At 38.0% G+C, this 26,516-nt stretch overlaps 1 protein-coding gene across 1 annotated transcript; it reads right to left on the reverse strand.

Annotated features, from left to right (window-relative positions):
- Positions 1 to 49: 49 nt before the first annotated feature.
- On the reverse strand, positions 50 to 26,516 carry LOC124292186 (ankyrin repeat domain-containing protein SOWAHC-like). The gene is made up of 18 exons (XM_046729238.1): positions 26,376 to 26,516; positions 23,316 to 23,377; positions 21,155 to 21,427; positions 20,674 to 20,742; positions 19,938 to 19,997; positions 19,729 to 19,830; positions 19,261 to 19,272; positions 18,864 to 18,866; positions 18,348 to 18,350; positions 17,465 to 17,554; positions 16,226 to 16,228; positions 15,936 to 15,938; positions 14,428 to 14,500; positions 13,997 to 14,077; positions 5,085 to 5,120; positions 2,957 to 3,192; positions 2,706 to 2,806; positions 50 to 1,325 (listed from the first exon to the last, which is right to left on the reverse strand). Exons 1-18 carry the CDS (start codon positions 26,497 to 26,499, stop codon positions 1,244 to 1,246), a joined length of 1,413 nt encoding a protein of 470 aa, XP_046585194.1. The 5' UTR covers positions 26,500 to 26,516; the 3' UTR covers positions 50 to 1,243.

Genomic DNA, 26,516 nt, shown 5'->3' on the forward strand with positions numbered 1-26,516 from the left:
TTAGTTTTTGTAAATCTATTAAACAACTAATAATCACAAAACTATGTCACTGCTCAAAATAAGCTTTATTTTATACAGACAATTTTTGAATTACTTGAATCACAGATTTCTTTGCAATGGAAAAATGTAGTTTTACCATAAAACACATTTGATTTAGACAAATTAATCAAGCTACTCTGAGATCCAAATAATGCCAAGACCTGTCTAAACACTGTAAAAAGTATCAGCAAGTTTCAGCAGTATTCAGGTTAACATGCCACAATATATTCTACATAACATACCATAACTGTTATATAGTGATTATCAAATGTAAACAATTACCAAAACATAATAATAGGATTATTACACATAAATATGTAATCATGGAGAACCCCGTTATAAATAGTCATCAATATGCTACAGCAAAGCTGATCTATTGAACGCATTTGTATATGATTTACATATGTATATATATATATATACAAGTAACTTTTCCATATATGTACAGTAAATTGTCTAACAAACAAAAGGTTCAATGACTACAAAAAGAACCTCACAATCTCATAATAAAGTAAAGCAAACTTATTATTTCATCCATACAATATGTAAACATTCCGCAGTAGCTGAGTGCAATGTTATGTGACTAAACTCAATCCATGTATTTCCTTACATGTATGTTACTTACAGCTATTAACTTTATTTCCATTTTATCTTAACACAACTTAATATTCCTAAGGTTTGCACTGAATTGAGCTAAGTATATACTACTAGGCTTTATTCCATCTATATAAGTTACTTTGTCTTCGGTACAAACCACTCTCAAGTTCTCATCAGTAAGCATGTTCCACTGGTGAGGTTCACCAGGCTGTATTAATGAAATACCATGAATAAAAATCTTCCTCATTCAGCTAATCTCAGATGAATAATATTTCTCCTATGCCACTCCTATTTCTCCTATATCACTGTGCTACCTCTGGTGGTTAAGCCTAACAAATGTCCACATAGTCTGTCAAATATGGAAATCACAGGCAGCTTTATGGTGCTAATCTGGTCAAAAACATGAAGGGCAGGATGAAAGATAAGAACCCATACGAGTATGTCACTGGCAGTATATTACATCAGTATATTACATATAAGATCAGTCTTGCAATGTGTTGCAGTAAAAACTGGTAGACAAAGTATAGCCCTACAAACCAGCAGGCAAAACATACTGATACAAGTCTATGTTGGATATTGCAGTTGCTTGGTACTTCTTGTATTGCATCTAGATGAAAGTCGTCTTGGCAGAATGTGTCGTCAGTGAAGGGTCAGACTCTGACCTTGACCCAAGACTTTTCTCGGAGGGACTGCAAGAATCAGGGAAAATTACATGAATTGACTGACTGATTGAGTTTGGTTTTACGCCGCTTTTAGCAATATTCCAGCAACATCACGGCGGGGGACACCAGAAATGGGCTTCACACATTTTACCCATGTGGGGATTCGAACCCGGACGAGCCAACGCTTTAACCACTAGGCTACCCCACCGCCCTTACATGAATTTAAGCTAAAGAATGAGTGTGAGGGAGTCTAGTTTTATGCTACTGTTAGCAACATTATTGTTTTGCACACAAAATGTTGCTGTACAGCAGTAAACATGGGGAACGAACACTTCGACCACAGGGCTACCCCAGCACTTATTCAAGTTCCGGAATCTGCATCTCCTTGTCTACATGAAGGATGGCACTTGCCCTGGGTCTTCCTCCATCCGGTTGCATCCACTGGGTGCTCAAGTCAACAATAAACTTTGGAGAGACAATCCTACTTGAAGGCATTTCAAACATAAACAGGTATTTCCTATTTCTGCCCACCTGGGGGTGTCAGACTTAGAAAATCAATTTTGTTTGCTTTCTTTGAAAGACCATTATTTTCAGTAGAGCGGTGGTGGCATTATCCAGACAGCAGGAGACAGATACCTGTTACGTGCAACAGTTTTATAAACAGCCGACATAAACAACAGGCATAACATCTATGCAGTGTTGTTCTTCCACTTCACTACCATGGAACAGATCACCTATGTGAGGTAACTCACACTAAATAAATAATAATAATAAGTCATCTTCTATAGCGCACATTTCCAAACACCAAGTGATTGCTCACGGCGCTTAATCAGAATCTTATTCTTATTACCCTGGATAACCCAAGCTGCCGGTTAGGCGCTAGAAGGTTATAGTCACATGACTTTATCCAACCGGGTACCCATTTTCTGCTGGGTGAACATACCTGATATCTTTGGTGACGTAGAGTTCAAAAGGGTGACTGTACACATCAATGACCTTCAGACCCTTTTGCATCAGGATGAGTTTGTTTTCAAATGACAAAATATCTAAAATTATGAATTTAGCATGGAGCACTTGGTTTATGCCAGTTGTACAATAAGGTTAAGCTAGGACCTGTTGGAAACCAAACATTCTCCATATCAAGGGTGGTGTACGATACAGGAAGAGATTCACCTCTGTTTTCTATAGCCTGTGACAATACGCAAGCACAGCAATAATTCCACAGAGTGCATTTTCAACAAACGTAAATGGAATTAAATAGAACAACTCTATTTCACTTCGTCAAACAATGTGACATGTAAACACAAACATTGTTTGGATGTTTCTGCTTCAAGGACAACTGTGACAACAACAGTTTCCACAGCATCCATGACTGCTTCTGGAGTTGCAGCGTCTTCAACAACTCACCTCTCCATGGACAAATTATCTCCACTACCAGACGCTGGCATCTTTTTCCTGCGAGTTGGTGCTGAGGGGGGAGGCATCATGTCACGATCCTGTTTGGAGAACTAGAAGCAAATGGGGGATAAATCAAACTGTGGAAAAATACCCAGTGTTGAGCTACTTCAAGAACAGAGTCAAGATTCAAGACAACACTGCTGTCGCCTGAGAGTTTACTAGAATACAGCTGGTAATTGAAGATGTAGCTGCGAACATACCGATCCCTTCCTGGACGAGGATGGGGAGGAGGTTGTGCTGCTGGGTGGGGTGGAATCGGGCGTGGACTTCTCCTCCCCTCTCAGGTTTTCGGACGACCCATCCCAGCTGGACCGAAACGTCTGCGTGCGGACGATGCTGGAAGTAGCTTGTAGAAGGGACGAGATAGCTCTGGTACGGTGACTCTTCCTGAATGACATCGTCCTCATGAACGAATCGTCCAGAGAACGTCCTGAACCTGAGAAGGAAATAATGCATATGTTCATTCACCACCCTGAACTATCTTGATAAATGCCTGTGCCTTGTGCGTCTACTTACCTCACTGCGGACACACTATATGCAGTTTCTCATTTGGTTTCCTTTATCCTAGCTGGGTGATCAGCTGGGTATGACATAACCTTGATCTTTTGGCTATTTATTAACAGATTCTGTTTCAGAGTTATGAATACAAAAATATTGACTTAAATAGAGACATAATTGGATTAACTTTTTGATATTGTTTCAAGGCATCAACTCATTGAAGTAATAAGATGTAATATCATATTTAATGTAGTCTTACTTTTTTAAACAAACTGTTTCACAAATGATATGAAGGAATTTATAATTTTGGGATGTATTTGAACTGAGCTCTCACCGGCGTGTCCTAGCGGAGTTAACACACTAGATGACCACGACGAGCCTGAGTACATACACAGATGACTCTCTCATACAGAACAGATAATTCAAGCACAACCTAATCTGTGTTGTTTACTTCATCAATACAGGAAATTGACACATGTTGATTTCAGCAATAGACACAATACCCCTTCCCTCAACACCATCCTCCGGTGTTGACACAGCGTCAGATAGACATACAACATGGGATGCCCTGGATCGATGCCTGTTTACTTACAGCTCAGCTTCACCTATTGTCTGTCATTGCTAATGGATGTGTTACAATGCCGGAGTTGATCGACATGCTCCTGGGCTTGTGTTTATACAACTGACACTTGATCTATCAAATTAAGAGTATCCTCAGGGTCTTCTCAAGTCATATTTGAATCTAGCGACCTCTAAAACTTTAACTTTTAATATTACGGTTATGATGAGGCCTTCAGATTTTGCTCAGTTTCCAACAGTACGGTTAAAGGCTAACAGAACATATAGAAGTGTAGTGAAGGATGTATCTAAACCTGTATTAACTTGGCAGATGAAAAATGATAGCACGGTTTTGTATATAAGCAAGAGAAACAAATGACTGGTTGATTAAATAAACACATACAAAAGCAGTATTCTACAGGTCTACAAGACATGATCAGACATGAGGCCAAACAAAAAGTACATGCATTTCAGGTTTCATCAACCAACTAGCACCGGTTGTCACTTTGGCTTTTTCAGATTTATAATTCTTTTAAAAATGTTCAACATCAGAGATTAAAAAATTGGAATGGATGTACTTACCCAGCAAAAATAATATTGAGAAACATCAAATTGGCAGATGTTTTGTGACATTCAAAGGCTATAACTGTTTTAAGTTTCATTACTGATATACTACTCAAAAGTAGACAAGGAACACCAGTTATTTTGTATACAACCAGAAGTATCTGTGTATGAGGGTACTACAACCTTCAATTTCTAGATGTTCTTTAACTTGTTTCGAGCAGTATACAAACTGTTATTGCAATATACTATATAGATCCTTTACACCTGCGCATAGCTTATATAAAACACCTTCAAGTAAAGCTGTCCTTTGTGTGGATATGTAGTGAATAAATCTACAATAAGTAGAAAAAGCAACAGAAACACTACAAATAGGACTAGTCAATGTTAACATAAACAGAACAAGCACAAGGATATGCTTTAAGATATGCAACCAGCACAAAGTGATCTCAGCAGTAAGACATCACAACTCCCGTACCTTCATACAGACTTGTGTTAGTCTTAATACTAAGGCATCTTTGTGCAGATGTGCCTTGGAGTACACGTGAAGTTGGCAGGGCTCTGTGCGTGGGACGACACAAGGTATTCAGTACTCTGGTTACAAAGCAGTCTGCCTCATATAACTTTCATTTAACAGCATATATATTAACACTGAAAGCAGTTATGTGGCCTTGGTAAAATCAGCTACAGACTATGCTACAAGTTACATACCCAGATTGGAATGTAGTGTTCGGCTTAGAAGTAATTCTGTAAATTGAAAAAAGATCACTTTAAAAATGAAAGGAAAAGAAATAATCTCTGGAATATGAAAACAATTTCTGAAAAAGAACATAAAAAGACTGTGTCTCAATGTGCTAAATAAATACATTATGATTGATAAATTATTAAACTGCTATCACACAAGTAACATGATCACACTTATGATTATTGACAAATGAAATTTAAATATTGTAAATTTTTTGATAATTATCTTGAAATGGTAGTGATTAAACAACATCATGACAACACTAGACAACAATATCATTGTCACATTTACAATATAACAATCCACAACACTAGTTGAAATAATCACACGTCCCTACACCAGGGAAACCAACTCAGGTGGTGACATGCATGTTCATAGAGACATGCAAGGCAGGTCCGTAAAACATGGCAAACTGAACATCGTGGTGGAGATCACCATCTTTACCATCACCTACTGTTTATCAACTCAAATCATGGGTCCAAAGTGAAATCAAAGTGTTGTAATAACTCACACATCAATACAAAGAAACAAATAAGAGGGGAATTTGAGTTTACATGCTTCATGTAAAAATGAAAAATATAGAATTTGTGTTCTTCTGTAAGTGGCAAAAATAATAACACATTAAGAACATTTACATGCCCAACTATTTGTGTGCACACTGAGCCGTGCTTGTCAGGTGTATCTAGATGTGGTTCGTCAGTGTCTGTGTGGACCAGTACCGTGTGTTGTGATTCTACTGTGATGGGTTATAAAGGACATGAACAAATCACTTCCTGCTCAAAACCGGCTCAAATGTCATTCTTTGGTCAAGGTCATCTGCATGAAACTATCAGACAAGAAATCTGTAATCCGTGACACAAAGTATGAAATATGTGATCCTCGATACCATGATGCACAAGCAGCCCTTCCCTTCTCTCCACGAGGAAGCAACCATAAGCACTGCAGCTTTCACTAACACAGCTTACTGTCTCTCTTTAATCTGATAACACCACACACTGACTTTATATTGAAGGTCTGGGTTCGAATCTCCACATGGGTACAATGTGTATAGTATAACTTAATTACTTGAGGCATAGAATATTGCTAATAGTGACATAAAACTCAAAGACAACATTCAAATGTTCTGAATACTGAATAACAACATGTTATGTTATTGAATACACAAAGTTATAGCAGAGTTTCATGATAGGAAAACATTTTTTGTTTTCACTCAATTTAGTAACAAATGCCCTAAAATATGACAAACATGATCGACAATAGTTGAGGTTCATTGGTTATTAATATTGATAATATTATTTTCTCATTCTGTTACAATCATTTCATGCCTAATATACCAATGCAGGCTGTTCTCATTCAAATGTCAGTCAGGATTAGTTGCAGCAGTGCATGGTAATGAGGTTATGTTGATGATGATGATGATGATGAGAGTATAAATGATGCATCTTAAGAAGTTTAGTACACAGACTTGTGTGACAGGTGCCCCCTTCAATCAACTATGTACCCGTGTTGTTATAACCCAAGGGACAGCTGTCAGTGTGATGTACATGTCAATCTATTTCACCACAACAGAAGATACAAGCATGGTGAACTCAATACACCTGGCTGGGGATTTCATGCACATGTCCCATTACATGTCAAAGTGGGAAATAAGTTTCATCAACTTACCATCACATCAAACGTAATATTTCACTCTGCTGAAAGGGTCTTTTTCAAGAAAAATACATAACTGAGAGCTTCCATCATTACTCTCACACACAATGTTTGATGCCCTGGCAATGTTAATCACCACACCTGGCACATTACAGTACTAGGATATAACGGTACTTATAACACAGCAATGCTGTAGCTGTATAATTAGTATACAAGCAAAGGTCATGTAATACAACAAAACACACATACTATGAAGAACCTGAGACCAATATCTGGTAATATAGATCTGTTAATGTTTAATAAACTCTGTAAAACGTAGAAAATATTCAAACTTCAACTTTTAATTATTGCTTACTAACACTTTAAACAACTGGTTTGAATCTCAAACTTGATATTTGTTATGATTAGCCTGTTTAGCATTTAAAGCATAGACTTACACATGAAAAACAAATAGATAGTGATTCAGTTATTCCTACAAAGATGTTTATCATATAGTGTGCAAAATAACTCTGCAAGCTGAATGGAAACTAGCCCTCTACGATAGCCATACCAAATAACATTTATAATAACAAATGTGAAATAATCACTTATAAAAAGAGTTAAATTTAAATTCAAAATCTTACAAAAATATTTTGGATGCTTGTCTTTCTGAAATAACAACTCTTTCAAGAATTAAAATTATAGCATTTCTCACATTGGTTAATCGGTGAGGTTGGAATCAACAGAGAGAAATAAACTGGGGACAGGTAGAATACTGTGAGATGAAGTCAGGTATAACGCTCACAGTGCCACATCAACATAATCTCTGTCAGCCTTTTGTGACGAGGCACATCTTATCACAAACAGGACTGTATATGCAAATAAATGAATGAAAAAAATCTAAGTAAAATTTGTTAATTCAACATTTACCGAAAAAATCCACACATGTTACTTATTACTTAAGGAGATGACATTACAGAGGGATGGTCAGCCATCAATGGTCAATTGTCTGAAATCAGGGTGACTTAAATCATAGAAAGACCAGATTAAGACGAATAGGGTAAAAGTAAGCATAAGAATTTTAAATCTGGAGATACAATTCTGAAAACGTTATGTCCACTTCATCCATTTAAACCTGACTATTTTGAAAATACAAGTGAAACCTTGAGGTCCACTGTACAGCGAGAAACCTGGTAGATCACAGACTCTGGGAACTGAGAGCTGGGTGCTGAATTAGGGAGATATCTGATGGCGTCAGAGATTATATTGCCTGACAAAGTGAGGACAGTGGAATCAGAGTTGAAGAACGGAGTAGTACCTTCAATGAAAAGGTATGTAAAAGTTGCATGGGCAGCTGTTGGATGTAGAACAGAAACAATATGCAGTATATCATGTACTACCGGTAACTAACCTTACCGCCACCAATAGAGCTTTGTTACCGGGGGCCAAATTAACATGGTTCTGCTGACTTGCTTCATGATGAATATGACCGAACAATATCAATTTTTTAACATTAAAAGATAACATTCATGAACGGGTCTGCTGACTTACTTTGTAATAAAACTACCTGAATATATTGATTTTCTAAAAGTATAGTAAATAGACAAAACATATGAGATCATTTGAGAGAATGAAAACAGTCAGGATATAGAATTATGTAAAAAGAGCAATATGTTACAAATATTATTATGAAGTTCTAGCAGAGTAATCTCCATTTATCTATTCCATCTTGGCAGTGCACGTCACAGCTTCTGATGCTATCCTGACACTACCAGCAGCAGGACCACGCCGAGGGCTGGCAGGATGATTCCATGTCATAACAAAATTGCGAGATTCTGACAAGCCATGGGAACTGTCAAAATTGATAAAGAGGAAGTGGCACATCCCCATACATGTACATCACAACCACGTTCCATCTTGTCTCCCGGGATCTTCTGTTCCCCTGGTTAACCAGTCCAAAGGTTACTGATACATGGACGGAACTGAGAGGGCTAACAAGGTTTCAGATTGATTCATTTTCTGGGACATTGACAACAATATTTTCCGAACTGTTCTTTTGAGTTTTTAAAAACATTTCATAGAGATAAGAAAAATGTCCAGTCAAATGTGCATTAAATATTAAAACTCTCCTAACAACAACTGTGTGTCAAAACCACTGAGAAAATTAGCTGCTCCTGAAAAACTTTGGAATTTAATTCCCAAAATATTGACTTTTAATGGTCTAGTTTTACAATTAAAGATTATGTTACCATGGTTACAATGATAAGAAAGCCTCAACATTACTGGTAAGAATTCTATGTGTTGGACGTAATCAAAGTTCCCTATATCACATGTGTACAACTTGAGCGTGAGTCTGGGCCTACATAGCGTACACTCCATTATCTCCAAGTTCAGGGCCAATCTTGGAGATAAATGAGGCCCAAGAACACAAGATACATGTAAGCATGTAAGACTGCAGGTGGACTAAACTTGAGATGAACATATACCAGCTGGAGATAACTAGATCCCTCCATGTCTACCAATATCTATCCAATATGTTGTAAAGATGTGTTACCATAGCAACTAGTTCATGTCATTATCTCTAATAAACAGATGACATTCTGTTGCTAATGGTAAAGGCCAGGGGTGGAAATAACTTTAACATTGCTAGTGCACTCCGGTACAGTGGCACATGTAAAATCACTTGCCCTGATAATTTTTCCACTATACGGGCCGTTTTTGTGTTGATTTTGTAAATAAACAACATTATTAAGATTGGAATGTCAATTGGACACCGGTACAGCGTGATATACAAATTTGCTTGCCCGACAGAAAAAAACACTGGACTCGGACGTCGGGCAATGGGTTATTTCCACCCCTGAAGGCCAATGTTAAAATAGAATCTGTTACATAAACTCACTGAAACCGTTTTCAAAACTACAACTCCTGCAAGACGAAAATGAAGGATTAACACAGATTGGAGATTCTTTATTCTGTCAAGTGCAAAAAATGATACAAGTAATAGATATTATGAATGAATGTAAGCAACACAAGACTGGGTGGAGAACAGTCTATGCATGAGGAAATAAAGAATGCTGCATAGCACGAGAAACATGATTCATGTTGGATTATTACATAGGTAAGCTGATGGGCAAGCAGATCTCAGTGAAACTCTCTCTAAACATAGTACTGATAACAAGGGCCCACCAAAGAACAAACACCTAGCAACCCAGTAATTAAGCACAGTCATCGCTGCTCCTCCCCCCCAGATTCAAGCATTCTGACAAAAGGATTTTAACAAAGATTCCAGACTGTAGTTGTAGCAACCATCTTTGAAATGGTCTTGTATTCATTACTTTCATTCAAAAGAAATTGATAGTAAGTCTCATTGTGAAAAATTGACCCCCAAGAATGAGAATTACCTACGGCTAGCCAAATCAAATTTAATAAGTATAGAAGATTTGCTGAATTTGACAATTTGAAACTCATTAATGAATGGTGATCCAAATATTCTTTTCAACATCAAGCAAATAAAAAGCAATAGAAGATATATGAATGGGAATACACTTTCTCAGTCAACATCTATGACATGTTACATTTGACCAATTTCTAAATGGCATTGTACATGCAAAGATTGACATTATATATATCCACTTCTGATTTAACATGTAAAACTACTAGAGGGTACTGAGTCTATTGACATATATAATATAGTATGTTCTTTGGAACTTAGTGTTATCACAGATAGGTTCCTATAAATATGACCAGGAAGCTTGTTGCCAGCACTGCTTGTTTAGAGAGTCCACTACACATGTTACTGGACAGATACAGAGAGAGGTCCGTGTGGCACTGTAATCCTCAGTAAGTGTGGCAGAGGTCCAGAACGGCACCATGCCAATGTCACGACCATGCTGACATTGTCTTGTATGAGAGGAAACTTACAAGTATACTATACGTAACTCGCCGGTGCCTGAACACGCTGAAGATGAAACCTTGGTATATCATCATTGTCATACTGTTGTAACAGACATACAGATCACCACTACATACAGATCAACCACATACATATCAAAAGCACATACACGGATCTATAGCGTACACATAACCTCATTCAGATCAAATGTTGGCCTTAAACTAGGTGGGCTGTCTTCATCAGATAGGCTGGGACTGCCTAACTCATGACTGATACTTTGTTTAATATAGGATACAACACTAGTGATTTTCAGATGTACAGTTTAGTGTTCATGGCAATGAATCACATCTTGAGCTAACAGTTTGAAATCTATTTGAACCAGCTTATAAAAAATATTACTATGATTGTGTTACAAGTAAGATTGTTATACCGGTAGTTATTTAAATATGTTTTACATCCCACTTGAGGACATGATTAGCACTGCATTCCAAGCTTAGATGGGCACTAACTTTGGGAAGCTATGGCCAAGTTGTCAAAGCACTGAAAAATGTTGACTGATTCTTCAAGTTAAAATGCAGGCCATCAGTGATGGAACAATTTTAACTTCTAGAGCCTCATCAGGTTTTGATAACTTATAATAACTGTTCACACCTATCACAACTTAAGTCAATCTTACTAGGACAGTGCACAATATGGACAAAAAGATTGTGTCCCAATGACTCCCATATAAAGACCTATTAATATCTAGATCTTCCTCTCAAGCTTTTATTTCCAAACTGAAAGGGATTGTTTTCTCGTCTGATTTAAGATGCAAAAGTTATATATGAATGCTGTTTTCAACCATGACAGTTTGCTGTTAAAAGTTATTCTAGTATATTCTGCCTATACCTCTATCCATCACAATGGGAGCCACTCACTTGGAAACAGGAATCTTTCATACTCAACACATTACTTAAATAGCATTTCATTCAACAACCAACAAATCTGTAAAATGTAAAATGCAAAGCAGAATACCTGCAAAACAATCCCATAATATACTACAACCTACACAAAACATATCTGAAAAAACAGAAATATCACAGCAAAGAAACCCTTAGTAACCTCAGATTCATGACTTCCAAATTATAACGAAAATCTCATTACATTCCAAGCTTTTAATGCTAACATAAAACTTGATCCCAAGCATGTGGAATGAATAAATATATGTACAGTTCATTCAGTAGAGAGTTTCTGAGAAAACACATTCATCATTTTATAAACCATACTCATGAGGCATATGAAATGCAGAAAGATATACACACTATACTAATAGCTTTAGAACTGATAAGCAATATGTACACCTGGCATGGCACACAGAGTTGTCTCCCCTTACATGCAATTGCCGGGGGAAAAACCCACATCAGCTCTGCATTCAGTAGAGAACATGGATATTTATAAAAATAATGTAATGGAAAAACATAGATATGTAGTCATCTGCAAGGCACAATAAGCGTCCTGTTTGGAAAAGAAATACAAGTGACTTAGACATTACCAGTCTGATTACATTACTATTGATGTACTGAGTGCATTACTGATTGCTTCAGTTGAAACAATAGTCACATGAATTAGGAATTACATTGTTCTTATTTGGGAAACGTTTACTGACATTTTCTGTCTTGTGGCAAATATGACCTCTAATTAAGACAAAATTCTGAAAATCTAAGTGAAGTGGTCTGCCTGTCCAAAAAACTTCAAACTAAAGACACCCCTCTCAACCACACCATACAACCATACAACCAGAGCATGACCCTCCCAGTCAGAGAGGAATAACCCACACAACGAGAGAGGAATAAATCCAGCATCCAAAGAGGAGACCCCACTCCACTGGAGAGTAACAACAATGCATATAGATTGGAGCATCCCATGTAAACAGACAGGAGTGCCCCACTCAACTGAATGTAGAGCTGATGATGGGGCTTCTGGGATTGTGAATGCCTTGTACATAACACTATATGTCATAGTGATACATCAGTGTTTATTGAAATTACAAAAATATAAATGTTGATATGCAAGGACATTATGTATACAGTCCAACATATTTTAGAAAAATATCAGCTAATGTTATCAATCAATTTTGGAACATGCTTCATCCAGCTAAATAAAGCACACATCAGATCATGATATGGGATTACTGATGAAATCTGCAGATTCCACTGTCGATATGAAATGTTCCTCAAACATCTGTTGCATGATGTACTACATGTAATCTCCTTGTTACGACAGGAATGTGGACATAATGTTTATAAACATTCTCAGACATTCTTGTTCGATGTAAGTTATCACATGTAATGTCAATAATAAATATCATAAGTAAGTATGTTTGGTACAATGATTTGGCTTATCATGATATGGACACTTCCTTGTTATAATTTCATAGATTCCTCCCATATTGGTAGAGTGCTATGTATTGGACAGTTTCTTCACAGTCATCCAACCAAAGGCTGCTTCGATTTGTTTACTACATTAACCTCTATGCCATTAACAGTTATGTGAGTATGTAACAATGTACAATTCTATTATTTTATCACATTCATAGTGATATGTTTCAATGGGCTTTTGTCCTCAAATTTTACGTGTGTGAGATGAGATAATATGTCCAATATTCTCTAACTAAACATACACCTGATGGTCTCAAGTTATTTGTCTTTTTTTCGACCAGGAACTGCCACTGGAACTTAGTGTAAGGAGTCAGAAACAAACTTACTGCTAATTTATTATCATGACGATGTCAAACATAAACCTGGTACATAATCATTGATCATTAAATATCCATGGATATTACTTTCAAAAGTATGATTGCAAATGATATGGATTTGGTAGCAACCGATTGTCAAATCTGATAAACATAGTTTCATTGTTATCATATACCACTCAAAAGTAGCTTAAGAACATGTGCATGACATATTATAAACCAGTATCAGATCAAAATATGACAGATCAACTTTGGTAATTTGAAAGAAATGGGTCATGGCACGATAAATATACCGTAGTAAAATGCACGAAACAAGCATTGTTCTTTTGAGTAGTGTATGTAAAAGACAGTTATTATCTACATCTTAGTGAGCCTAAATATTATCCTCAGCTTTCATCATAAAGGCAATGTAACCATGACACCTTGTTTTCTAGAAATGTGTCCTTTGGTACCATGGTTACTGGAGAGTTGAATCCTGCTGATCTAAGCTGAGGATTGGTTGGGCATATCACTGAGGGACAGATGCAGTATGGAACGCCGTGATTGACTGCCCTGGGGGAGAGTTGGGAGACTGATTGTTATTGTTTGTGAATCATAGGGTCCTGAATACGAGGATATTCGCTTACGTTGTGCTTTGGTAGAGGCTGAGTTCTTCAGGTACTGCTTAGCTTTCTTGCCACTGAAGTCTCTCACATTGGCATCAGCTCCTGGAACAAGATGCGACACACTGAATATGTGGGACTTAACAATAATTTGAGCATGGTCCAAGTAATAAATACTCACTATCTGTTTCTGTTTCACAGAAAATCTAGAACAGATATAGATACTTTAAAGCTCATATAATTCTTTCTTCCCTCCCTTCCCCTATCTGTGGGTGAATGGGTGAGTGAGGGAGGGATGGAGGGAGGGAGGTAACAAACCTTTAGAATTACTGTAACTGAACCTTTATAGGGATATGTGGGATTAAAAAGAAAATTCATGGGCTTACATTATAGATAGTACCCAGAGATGCAGACAGACAGACAGACAGACACACAGATATTTTATTTGCACTTACGATATGTCTGCACAAGAAGAGATATGATGTCTTCATGGCCATGTATGGCTGCCATGTGGAGAGGTGTGTAGCCCTGCAGACAACAAAACACAGCACATGGTACTCAGGTCCCACAGGATGCCAGGAGAAGGAGGGTCTAACATCACCTTCAAGATTGTACTGATGTGTGTGAGTGGGAATGGTTGCTGGTACTAGTCCAGACTGAAGCTGGTTTACAGCACACTAAGACACCATGACAATCTAACATTAATTAGGGCCGCAACAATTCACCCAGACCTTGATTCGACTTTCGATATTGGACCCTTGATTCAATCAATTTCCATTAGATTCTTCATACAAGTAAAAACATCAGATTTCATTTAACTCTCAGAGTCGGCTTTTTTAGCCTGAAATCCATTGTCAACTTGGCGATATCTTCTAACAATTCTTATTAGATTATTATCCTGGCGTCAATCAATCACGTTTCGCCTTATTTCAGCGCTCGAAACTGCTTGAGCTGGAGTCAAATTTACATTCTGTTTGTGTGGAAATAATTTAAATAGGTATTCAAAATTGAATTGAAATAGTGATAACAGTTATCGAAAATTGAAACTAAGGTGTCAGTTTCGATTCTTGATGAATCAAACCGAATCATTGCAGACCTAACATGGATACTCTACTCAGACACTGTGTACCAACTCTGAACCAACTACTTCCTGTGTTATCCCATGCTAAGCACCAGGCAGGGAAACAACAAGTGTCATGATTTGGTGTGATGTGGCCAGGGATCAAACCACCAACCCCCCACTCAGTGGGCAAACACTCTATCCACTACACCATGAAGGAATAAAGCATTGTCTTTCTTTGACTTAACAACACAGGATATAACATATCTACATTTTTATGAGCATATACATTAGTTGATAATCAGCGGCAGGGGTGGAAATAACTTTAAAATTGTTCGTGAACTCCGGTACAGTGGCACATGTAAAATCACTTGCCCTGATAATTTTTCCTCTATATTGGCCGATTTTCTTGTTGATTTTTTAAATAAACAACATAATTAATATTGGAAAGTAAACTGGACACTGGTACAGTGTGATATACAAATTTGCTTGCCCGACAGAAAAAAACACTGGACTGGGGCGTCGGGCAATGAATTATTTCCACCCCTGAGCTGTAATCGGCTGTTTCATATTCTGTAGTAGGCCATCCAAAAAGATTCAGGTACTGGGGACATGTTCTGTCAACCAAATACTGCCATGACCTTAAAGATGTCATGATATTTCCATCAGAGACTAACAAGACTAGGGAGACCAACTGAATAATTCCATAATCAGAGTATTATGTCTATTTCATATACTTATCCTGCAAAATGACGTAAATTCCTTGAACTGGTCTCAAATTTAAATGATACCTTTGACAGTATGGTTATCAAACTTGTACACGGCTACAAAAGTTTCTCGAAAAACATGCTGCTATATGACCCAACTGGGGACATTTTGTTGAGTAACATTGTCTGTACTTACCCCCTAGATGATCCAGTATGGAAAAGAGAGAAAGACATATCCATGAATTGGACAATTTTCACATAATGAAATTACTCAGTGAAATTACTGAATCAGCCATCAATTATCATGATTACTAGAATGTATTTATCAAAATCCATCAAGATCAGAACTATGAGATTTGATTTACTGTCTACATGGTCTACAAATCATGTTACAAGTTACAAACGTTTGTAAATAAGAATGCTGATAGGGATGAATCTGTTTAACAATGTTTGTTAAATGAAATGTCAGTCAAACTTCCTACTTACGTGCTGTAGATTCAAACAGAGGCAGGCAGCATCAGCAAAGAAAAGAAATTCTTGCATTAACTTCAACATAGCGGCTTTCCTCCATGCACAACTTCCACAACCCCATATTATACAGAAGATAGTTAAGTTTCATCCACTTACATCATGCATAACAAGAAGTAATAGCTTTATGCACAGTTTCTGGTTTAATCCACTTGTATCATCAGATTTATTAGGATCTATTTTTATAACTGTCATGAATTATTAATTTAGTATCAATATTCATAAATAGGTTTCATACAGTATCTCCATTAAAATCCTATCGATACATGAATATTGGGATGACAGCCCAAGTTCAACATCCTGGTACCCAAGGCTAAATAAGTGGCACTACCGCTAGACTAACAACTAGTCTCTGAAATGAACATATTTTACAGAAAAAAAGTTCACAGTAAAAAAAAATAATAATAATGAAAAGGAGCCTTGAGACTTTTTTCAAGCTGCGGAAATCTAGACTTGCCACATATTCTAGACTTCCGCTTTGTTTGATATATTTGCTTCAGTGTCTGTATGACAGACTACGCTACCGCCACTATAAGTCCAGGGTAAAGAAGGGTAGCTACCACACAATCATTGGCCTCAGAATGGCTTTGTGGAACTGGACATTCTGAACTAAGCAACAGTAACCATGGTAATCACGGTAGTGTAATAAAGTCATGCCTGACTACCCACTGTTATCTAACTTCCTGGATGAGGGTTACTTGTCCTTGCGGCAAAATATACTATTCAAAAGAAATGAAATAACACCAGAATCTTTTTATTACTGTCATGGCAAGACAGATTAACTGCGGTAATATGAAAGAATCTGGTGTAACTTCACTTCTTTTGAGCAGAACATGTCTCCCTTTCACACACGGTGCAAGGCATACACAAATCTTGTTAATCAATCATCTATCACAGTTTTAATTACAGTTGCAGAAAGTTAGATGTAGTACACAATGTTTTGAAAAATCACAAAAAATATCAATAGAAAAAATGCAAAAATTTGGTACAAAAACATATAAGTGGAGTTACATTACGTATCAGCTGTTTTCGACAGTGGATTTCACCTATGTACCTATTTAGCAAGTACACAAATGTGTTATTTTGTGACAGTTTTTTACAAAAAAAATTCTGGCACACTCATTCATGGGTCGAACAAACCAAACGTCATGAATTTATACTGACCCTATGACATACCAAACAAAAAGAGAGGCTTACCGTCCTGGAGTTGATGCTGACCCCAGGCTTTGATGCCACGAGCTTGACGACATCTGCCTTCCCATGTTTACAAGCCCAATGCAGAGCTGTCTGTAGGCAGATAAGATGAGTTCACGTAACGATATCACCCAAGATACAGAGCCACTAAATCAGGTTGTCACTTATGACTAACAGGTTACTGACAACCCACAAATCCCACAGAGAAAAAACCTTGTAACCTATTACCTTATCTGTGAGTGAGTGAGTGAGTTTAGTTTTAGGCCGCACTCAGCAATATTCCAGCTATATGGTGGCGGTCTGTAAATAATCGAGTCTGGACCAGACAATCCAGTGATCAACAGCATGAGCATCGATCAACACAATTGGGATACGGTGTGTCAACCAAGTCAGCGAGCCTGACCACCTGATCTTGTTAGTTGCCTCTTACAAGCATGGGTTACTGAAGATCAATTCCAACCAAGAACATTATCTGTGAGGTGAGTTGAAATTGGGTTTTACGTCGTGCTTGAGAATATTTCGCTCATATGACGACGTGCATGCGTGTGTATGTATGTGCAGCTGCTTGTACTAGCCCAGACTTAAGCTGGTTTTATAGTGCTAGCCCACTGAGATACCATGCCGCAGTGAAGCATGAATACCCCACTCAGACACATTATACTGACTCCGAGCCGACCAGTCCTTGTTGTACCCATTAAAGCCGAGCGTCAGGCAGGAACCAACAAGTACCATATTTTAGCGTCTCTTGGTATGACGCGGTCGGGGATCGAACCCGCGACCTTCCGCTCTCTGGGCGGACGCTCTAACCACTACACCACGGAGGCGGTCTCATTATCTGTAGTCTCTATGTGAATTAGACGAGATGTACATTTTACTTGCTACTTACATACTGAGGATCCAGGAGATGCCGCGGCAGGTGAAACAATCAAAACAACACATTAGACCTCTACATACAACAGACATACATCTACAAGCAGTCGTTCTCTGTTTATTATACATTACTATCATTGAAAACGTTATACATTTTACTGAGAAAAATATTTTATCACATATGGCCGAACATGTTAACACATTTAGACAGCTGTCATGAATCAGTTCTCTTTAACTTTCTCTACATAGATTCAGTTGAGTTGGCTGGTTTGTTGTTCAATGCCACACTCAGCAGTATTTCAGCTGTATGGTGGCGGTCTGTAAATAACTGAGTCTGGACCAGATGATCCAGTGATCAACATCATGAGTATCTAATCTGCGTAATTGGGATATGATAACATGTGTCAACCAAGTCAGCGAGGCTGACCACCCGATTCCGTTAGTCGCCACTTCCGACAAGCACGGGTTACTGAAGATCTATTCTAACCTGAATCTTCACGGATCAAATTAAAGTGAGAGAGTGAATACTTACACCCTGGAGAGGTTGAGAGTATATGTGGAAGGAAGAAAACATTGATATAGTTGCATCAACATTCATATCTCACACATTTCAAACATTAGAAAAGCAGTGATGAAAACAGTGAGTAGACATTACTATCAGTTACCATTATGCCTTGTGAAAAGTTCAAAACCATGAATCATGCAGCTCAAATCAGATGAACACATTACCAATTACTGGGATAACATTAACCAAAATATATACAAGCCTGAATACTGATAACACATAGCAATTCTTGTAGCCCTTTGCATACATTTAACATGACAAGTTGGTATTGGCAAGAGTCAAGTGCTGTTTTGTTTCTCTTATCCATGGTAGTAATTTGGTTTCAGTTTTGTTCATGTTCACAAGCGATGTGGTTTGTACTCACATTTGTGAAATTCTGAAACATAAATGAAGAAATGACATAGAAACATTAAAGATGACATAGCGTTAGGGAAAATACTAGTACCGGTACTTATATTCAAAGGGAGATAACTCTCAATACCAAAGGTAGCTGCTGTCAGAGAGTTGGGGTAATTTCTAATGTTGATATGCAACTGGTATGTAATGGTGAGAGATTGTAAGCTCGGGACCTGTAGCTAGTAAATCTGGTTAGGTGGTGAGAAGGTTAATGGATGGCAGCTGGAGTGTGGATGCTCAAATAATGATGATGACGGGATCTTGATGATATCAGTGATATAAATAATTGTTCCTGCTATCAGGAAAACCCATTAAAACATTTCTCACAGACATCAGAATTTGTCAATTTGTACATTTTACAGTTATTTGGTCAGAAGGTAAAACGATGACATTCCTCTGTTGCCATGGTTACAGAGAAAGTGGCACTCGCACCAACCTTGAGTTTGGCCAGTTGGGGGTTCTTGCTGAGGAGTCGGTTCATGTCGTGGTACTCTGAGTGGCAGCATGTCAACATCCACTCTCTCTCTTCGGGTTCCAGCTGAAAAAGGAGGAAGTACACAATGACAGAGGGAGGGAGTGGAGCACATACTGCAGAACTACAGTTCCAGCTCCCAATTACCACCAAGGTGTGTGTGAGCTACTCACCGTGACAAATGATGTGCCAGACTGGGAGTCGTCATCATCTCCTCCAGATCCACGGCTTCCCTGAAGATAATACACACAGTAAGTTCAGAGCTGTTTGTTTGATTGTTTATTTGTTTATTTAATTGTTTATTTGTTTGTTTAATGACACACTGTACACTGTGGGACATTACAGCTACGTGACAACAACTGAAAATAGGTCTTGACCAGACAATCCTGTGGCAAATTTTGTGAAGTTCCAATGCCACACTATCAGCCAAGTCACTAAGACTGACCACCTGAATCATTGGTCAACCTGCGTAAGTTGCTGGGGACCGACTCTATCCCCGAATCCACACAGATCAGTTCATCACTGAACACCAGCATGCACCTCACTCATAATGTTTGACACAAATTATCAGATGTCTAAAGACAGATGTAAATATACACTGTCACCAAAATACCGAACAATCTCAGTATTTTTCCAACAATAACAACGGACTTCCATCATCTGACACTTCTACAAAGACATTTCCTTGACTCAACAAGATGTGAATACTAATAGATACAGCTTGAACATCATAGTCCTTCCAGAAGGTGTAGTCAACATATACAATATCTAACCCTCATAAATGAGGGCTTGCCATCTAATCACATGGTCAAGGTCTTACAGATTTTGATTCTTTCTTCTTGGAAGGCTGGTTGACCAAGAGGTCACTCTCAGACTGCATGCGGTTCAGATGCTTGGCCCCTCCTTGACACTCAACACAGACATGTTCTGGTCTTCCTCAGTGGACGCCTGGGAGGACTTGCCGGAACCTTGAGATTCCTGAAAACATTCAATGAAAACCATGCTGTTTACTCATAGCTTTAGTGTGTGAGTATGGTTTTATGCCAAACTTTTAGCCATATTCCAATATCAACTTCAAGCAATATAAAGCATCACACAATGTAACCACACAGGGAATCGAAGCCAGGTCTTCAGCATGAAGAGCATACGCTTTAACCCCATGGCTACCCACATCACCCAATAGTACATAACGGACGTAATGAATACAATTTGCTAAATCTATAGAGAAAGTACTTTTGATTAGTTGTTCATGATGAAGCTAGTATCATGGCTTAACATCCCAAAATAAGTTTGATTCAGTCAACATTAGTGAGTGGAGCTTTCCAGGATGTATTTTACTATAATGTAAAGATATCTGCCCCTGCATACATGACTATGGTAGACGACTGACCGTGGAGGCAATGGATGTTGTAGACATGGCCAGGCTGCTGATGCTGATGCTGTCTGCCGAATGGATGGAACCCTTCATCTGGGAATCCAGGCTCCCTTCACTCCTCCCCTTAGATATGGACACCCCATCAGCCTCATCCTGTCCTGGGGGATAGGGCGGAGGCTTGCTGGGGGGCTCTGACTGTGCCCGCTGGACTTCACCCACAGACTTGACGGCAGCTACTGGCCCTGCTTCTGGCCGGAACTTCTTCTTGAGGACGAGAACTTTCTCCCCCTGTATCAACAACAGTATTATAGTAACACAATGACACATGCTGTCTATTGTTGTGCTGGGCCATCCATATCATGCTGTGTGTTCCTCCATGCTTCAGAATGGTAAGGAGGAGCGGAGATCTTACTTTTTTTCATTCAAAAACCTGTATGAGCAATGTCAAAATGAGAACTTGTATGTTTCTGGTCCAAAACTTGAAATCCAGACTTAAAGAGTTCAAAATGCCAGAGATTTATCCAAGGGGAATAAAACAAAGAAATACAAATTGGTACCCCTTTGAAATCAGCTAAAGATCAACTCTGTAAGTATCTATTTAATCAGAGTGTACCAGTGGTTACCTTCGAGGCTGAGTTTTCATTCTAGTGTTATGAGAGTGTGTATTTTTATGATTTGTAATAACATTGATTAAGTGATAATTATTATGGGCCACAATGCTTTATGTTTTGAGTGTGGGTTTTGGCTTGCATCTCGCATCATATATGTATAATGGCAATACTATTTTTAGCGGTACGCCTTTTTGATAGAGCTTCAGAGTTGCCTCCCTTGGCAATCTTATTTACAGCTTTCATCATGTCGTTTGTTCGACGGATTTCGTGAAAGTTCTGAGTGGATAATGATACAGCCTAGCTTTGGTAGAATGCTCGAGAACTGTGTGATAGCTATGTAAAGGCTGGTTGTTGCTTTGTGCGACGGACTTTATTACATGACTGGATTTGTATACATCTTTCTGCCATCATCATCGTCTGATCAACATTCAAGACTGTGCTGCTCATCTGTAGTCAACTGTTGTCATTGTAAACAACCTTCAATCAGAATATCTGCTCACACTGTAAATGTCAAGACTCTGGTGAGTTGATATCTTATATTTGTGACCCAATATTTTAGATTTGTGATTCAATTGCATTGTACTAGATATCTGTATTGTCATTCATTGTAGCTTGCTCAATATATTATTGAACATTTTAGACTTGTCTGTGTTCTAGTTTGCTGGTTCAAAGGGGACTCTTAAACCTTTTGTCACAGCAATTTATTAACCGTAACACTAGTTACTGGTACACAATTAAGTGGTACCCTTTAAAGTCCTTTTGGTGAGGACAATTGTGTCTAGCAGAGATGCAACTGGGCAAGTATAAGTGCTAGTCCTTTGCAACACTGACAAATATTGGTCCAAAATCACTAAATGACCAAACTGATATAATTCTAATTGTTTTTCAGAAAACATGTTTGACTCAGACCAGTGGACCAGCACTACTAATGAATACGATACGCTAATTTGATGTTGACACTTGTTATAAATACTTGATTAGGGAAATGATATACCTGATACAGGACCCACAGAAGAAACACCACCAAGTACAGACAGTCTTACCCGGCTGCTATATTTCTGGTCTTTGAATGGCATTTAGAAGTGATACACATAAGGAAGAGAGTTTTATGGATGTCAACTTCTTTATTATGAGGAACACAATGTTTCGAAAGTATATCCTTACTCCTTCTTCAAGTGAAAATGAAAATCAGGCTACATTTCTGTCTGAATAAACATTCATCTTGTCCCTATAGCAATCTACCTCTTACATAACCTGTTGTTGTACGGGAATTCCTGTATGTCAGAAATTACATGCATACACCATGTGCTTGATCAGATTTGGACATAGAAGTAAAGATCATAAACGCTGCAAATTACTGCAGTCAATCAAGTAAAAAAAAGGAAGTAAAAAGTACATTGCAGTTCAAGAAATGTGAGAGTCAAATGTGTTGAAGGTTTGACATTTCAGGGTCCCCAGATTCAAACAGTATAAAAGCAAACCTCAAGTAACCCAGGACCTTCTTCATTTAAAACACAGCATATACCATGAACATGTAATGGAATAAACAGTAAATATGTACTTACATCTTCAACTTTTATTGTTGCCAGCTCATTGACATAGTCCTTAAACTTCTCCCTGTTGTGAGCTGAAACAAACAAACACATGTTGTTATGGGGCAGTGTATATAACACCAATCAACATGCATTAACACTGTAAATATGATGGATAAATACTAGGGCTGTAACGATGCATTGAACTATCGATGGATTGCAATTGTTGAGTCTCTGATAGAAATTAATCGATGGTAGAAACAAAAAACTATCGATGCATCAATAGTATGTGTGACTATCAATAGTTTCAGTATGTAACTTCCGTTGATAAAAGCGCAGCAAAAAATACAGGAAATACAAGACTGGTTCACTTTGATTTAGAGCTATCCCCCCCTGTTACCTCTTAAACAAACATCATCTGGGTTTCAATGTTTTTGTCAGTTATTTAAAGAGACTAAACCTACTTCAGCTTTATTTTATTTCATATAATCTTTACTTTATCGTTATCGCAATATTTGTTTCCCCCTCAATAGTCACCGCTAATAAATACATCCTGGAATCACATGAATTATCTTCCCATTAAAGCACTAACTTATCTTCTTGCTCCTTCATACATGAAACAGACATATATCATTATCTTAAAGTCACAAGCTGTACAAGATCAACATCTTGATAATGCTGCTAACTTCAGTATATATTTTCTCAATAATAATTTTCAACATAAGATTATGATAAGTTCAGCTGTTTTAATCATTGCTAAACATGTGAAGCATCAATGAAGAGAGAATAGCTCACCAGGATCAGCAGTGAACAGTTTGTAGAACAGGGATGCACACTGAACAAAAGTATATTATTGATAATTAAATATATTCTGCATAAATACTCAAGACCAAACTCAAACACTACCTTTAGCATCTTGTTATGGGACAGTGTTCGTCAATGTCAAAGTGTTGTAACTGTTTTATATTGTTTCTGTTGAAATTCAGTTAAGGGCAGTGGTGTGCTGGTTAATACTGTAACATAGGGTTATAACTGACATAAAGGGTCTAACTAATTTAACTCGTTATAACCATGATAACTGAAATATACAGCAAGTGGCCAGGTCCAAGAAAGTTCTTTTATCCGTCCGGTTCATTATAAGTATGATATACATAGCTTACGGTACATCACATTGGGACATGAGGCTGGTCTGGAAGATTCTTGTGCAGCCTGAATATTCAAGAATGGTCTCGTCCTGCATGTTACAGAATGTTCCATTTGTTTCCATGTTTTAAGGTGAGGTGAGGTGAAATTGGGTATAACGTTGTGCTTGAGAATATTTCGCTCATATGACGACATGCATGCATGTGTATGTGCGGCTGCTTGTACTAGCCCAGGCATAAACTGGTTTTATAGTGCTAGCCCACTGAGATACCATGCCGCAGTGAAGCATGAATACCCCACTCAGACACATTATACTGACTCCGAGACGACCAGGCCTTGTTGTACCCATTAATGCCGAGCACCAGGCAGGGATCAACAAGTACCACATTTTAACGTCTTTTGGTATTACGGGTCGGGGATCGAACACGCGCCCTTTCCGCTCTCCGGCCGGGCGCTCTAACCACTACACCACGGAGACGGTCCATGTTTTAAGGTTTACACTGAAATAGTTCTGATATGTGTCTGACCCTAACTGAAAGGACTCAATGAGTCAAAGCCTGTTTATCCGGACATTTTGGTTACACTCGGAAATCGTCCAGATAGCGAGGCGTCAGGTTAACTGGATCAAACAAGAAAAACTTGCCATTATGCTGGCAATATACCTGTACAGAAATGTGATGAGACGCTATATACAGTACAATTACAATGTAGTTAATCCTAATTAACATGTGTTTTCGTTACTGATGAGATGTTCTCACACCTGTCAAATCCTAATTAACAACTGAAGTGACACACATCCCTAGAGTTTTGATGGGTAATTAATCAATTCATATCAAATGGCTGCCGAGAGATTAACAATGAATACACTTAGTCTTACGGTAAAAAATACATAACACATACACATGCGCACAGATATTTCCGTCCGGATCACTTATTAATGGAAATCTATAGGAATGGTTTGAAAATTCTCCGTCGGGGTCCAGATGCGTTGGGTCCCGGCTAAGCAAGTACAATTACTGAAGGTAAGTTTTGTTTCACCCAAAAATCGTCCGGAAGGCAGGGTTTCTGGATATACGGGGTCCCAGTAAACAGGGTTCGACTGTATACTAGTAAACACATGTCAGCTCCCTAAGGATTGTAAACAATGTTAAAGGGATGTTTGATACTAAAGGCTAGCTTATTACAGCAGGAGCGCTATAGCCCTAGCACTATAGCCATAAGCTGTTTGTGATATTTTCAACTGACATTAATAGTAACTCGATCTGTTGTTATTCCTCACACCCCAGGATTTTATGTAATGTGCATCCAGTATGCACAAATGTAGAGAATGGACACAGAAAAAATTCATTGCGTCCAGACAGACGAACAATAAAATTCCTTGTACCCACAACACATTTATGACTTTATACAGTGTTTGGTTCTTTCTTTCTGAGCAGTTATATGCATCATTTCATACATCAGTCAACACGATCAATGAATCATTCCAGGCTCTCAAGAAATTATCAAAAAGGTACAGTTCTGTAAACTGTTACATCACCATCACAGGACCCTCGTTTTTGCCCACAAAGACCCTTATAACTAATAATTAATGGTCCCCGGGATCTCATATATGTGAGTCGAGGTAAAACCCTGCACCATGAACATGATGAAATAAATCTAAATTACTAAATATGACAGTGAAAAGTGCAACTGAACAGTCATAACACTATTCGTAATACAAGCGATAACAGTGTAACGTAATATCAGACAGAGCTCGAATAACAAAGTGCGGCAAAGTGCACCTCAATATTGCAGTGACGATGAACGACGTATGAAGTATCTAGGTCCAAAATGATTAATTATGTTCGTGGAGGGATGATCTTCGTAAAAACAACAAGATTTTCACTGGTCAGGATTGATGTTGTGTTGAAACATACTTTATGTTGTTTTTTGTTTTTTAAAAGCAGTTACCTTTGTGCGATTGATCGTTGAGAAATGCTTTAAAGTGGGTTACCAGCTGATGATTTTTCACTCTACCACCATTATTAATCATAAAATCCTTCACGGAAGCCAAAGTAAATTCTCTGGCCGCCATTTTCTGTCTACCGGAAG

Source organism: Haliotis rubra, unplaced genomic scaffold, assembly GCF_003918875.1.
Source record: "Haliotis rubra isolate DU_JTF1 unplaced genomic scaffold, ASM391887v1 Scf51, whole genome shotgun sequence".
NCBI classification, from domain to species: Eukaryota; Metazoa; Mollusca; class Gastropoda; order Lepetellida; family Haliotidae; genus Haliotis; species Haliotis rubra.

Coding starts and splice junctions, on each gene's coding strand:
- LOC124292186 (XM_046729238.1), bottom strand. CDS start 26,499: ATGGCGGCCAGAGAATTTACTTTGGCTTCCGTGAAGGATTTTATGATT. Junction 23,378..26,375: donor CAACGATCAATCGCACAAAG/GTAACTGCTTTT, acceptor TGTTTGTTTCAG/CTCACAACAGGGAGAAGTTT. Junction 19,831..19,937: donor CTGGCACATCATTTGTCACG/GTGAGTAGCTCA, acceptor CTCCTTTTTCAG/CTGGAACCCGAAGAGAGAGA.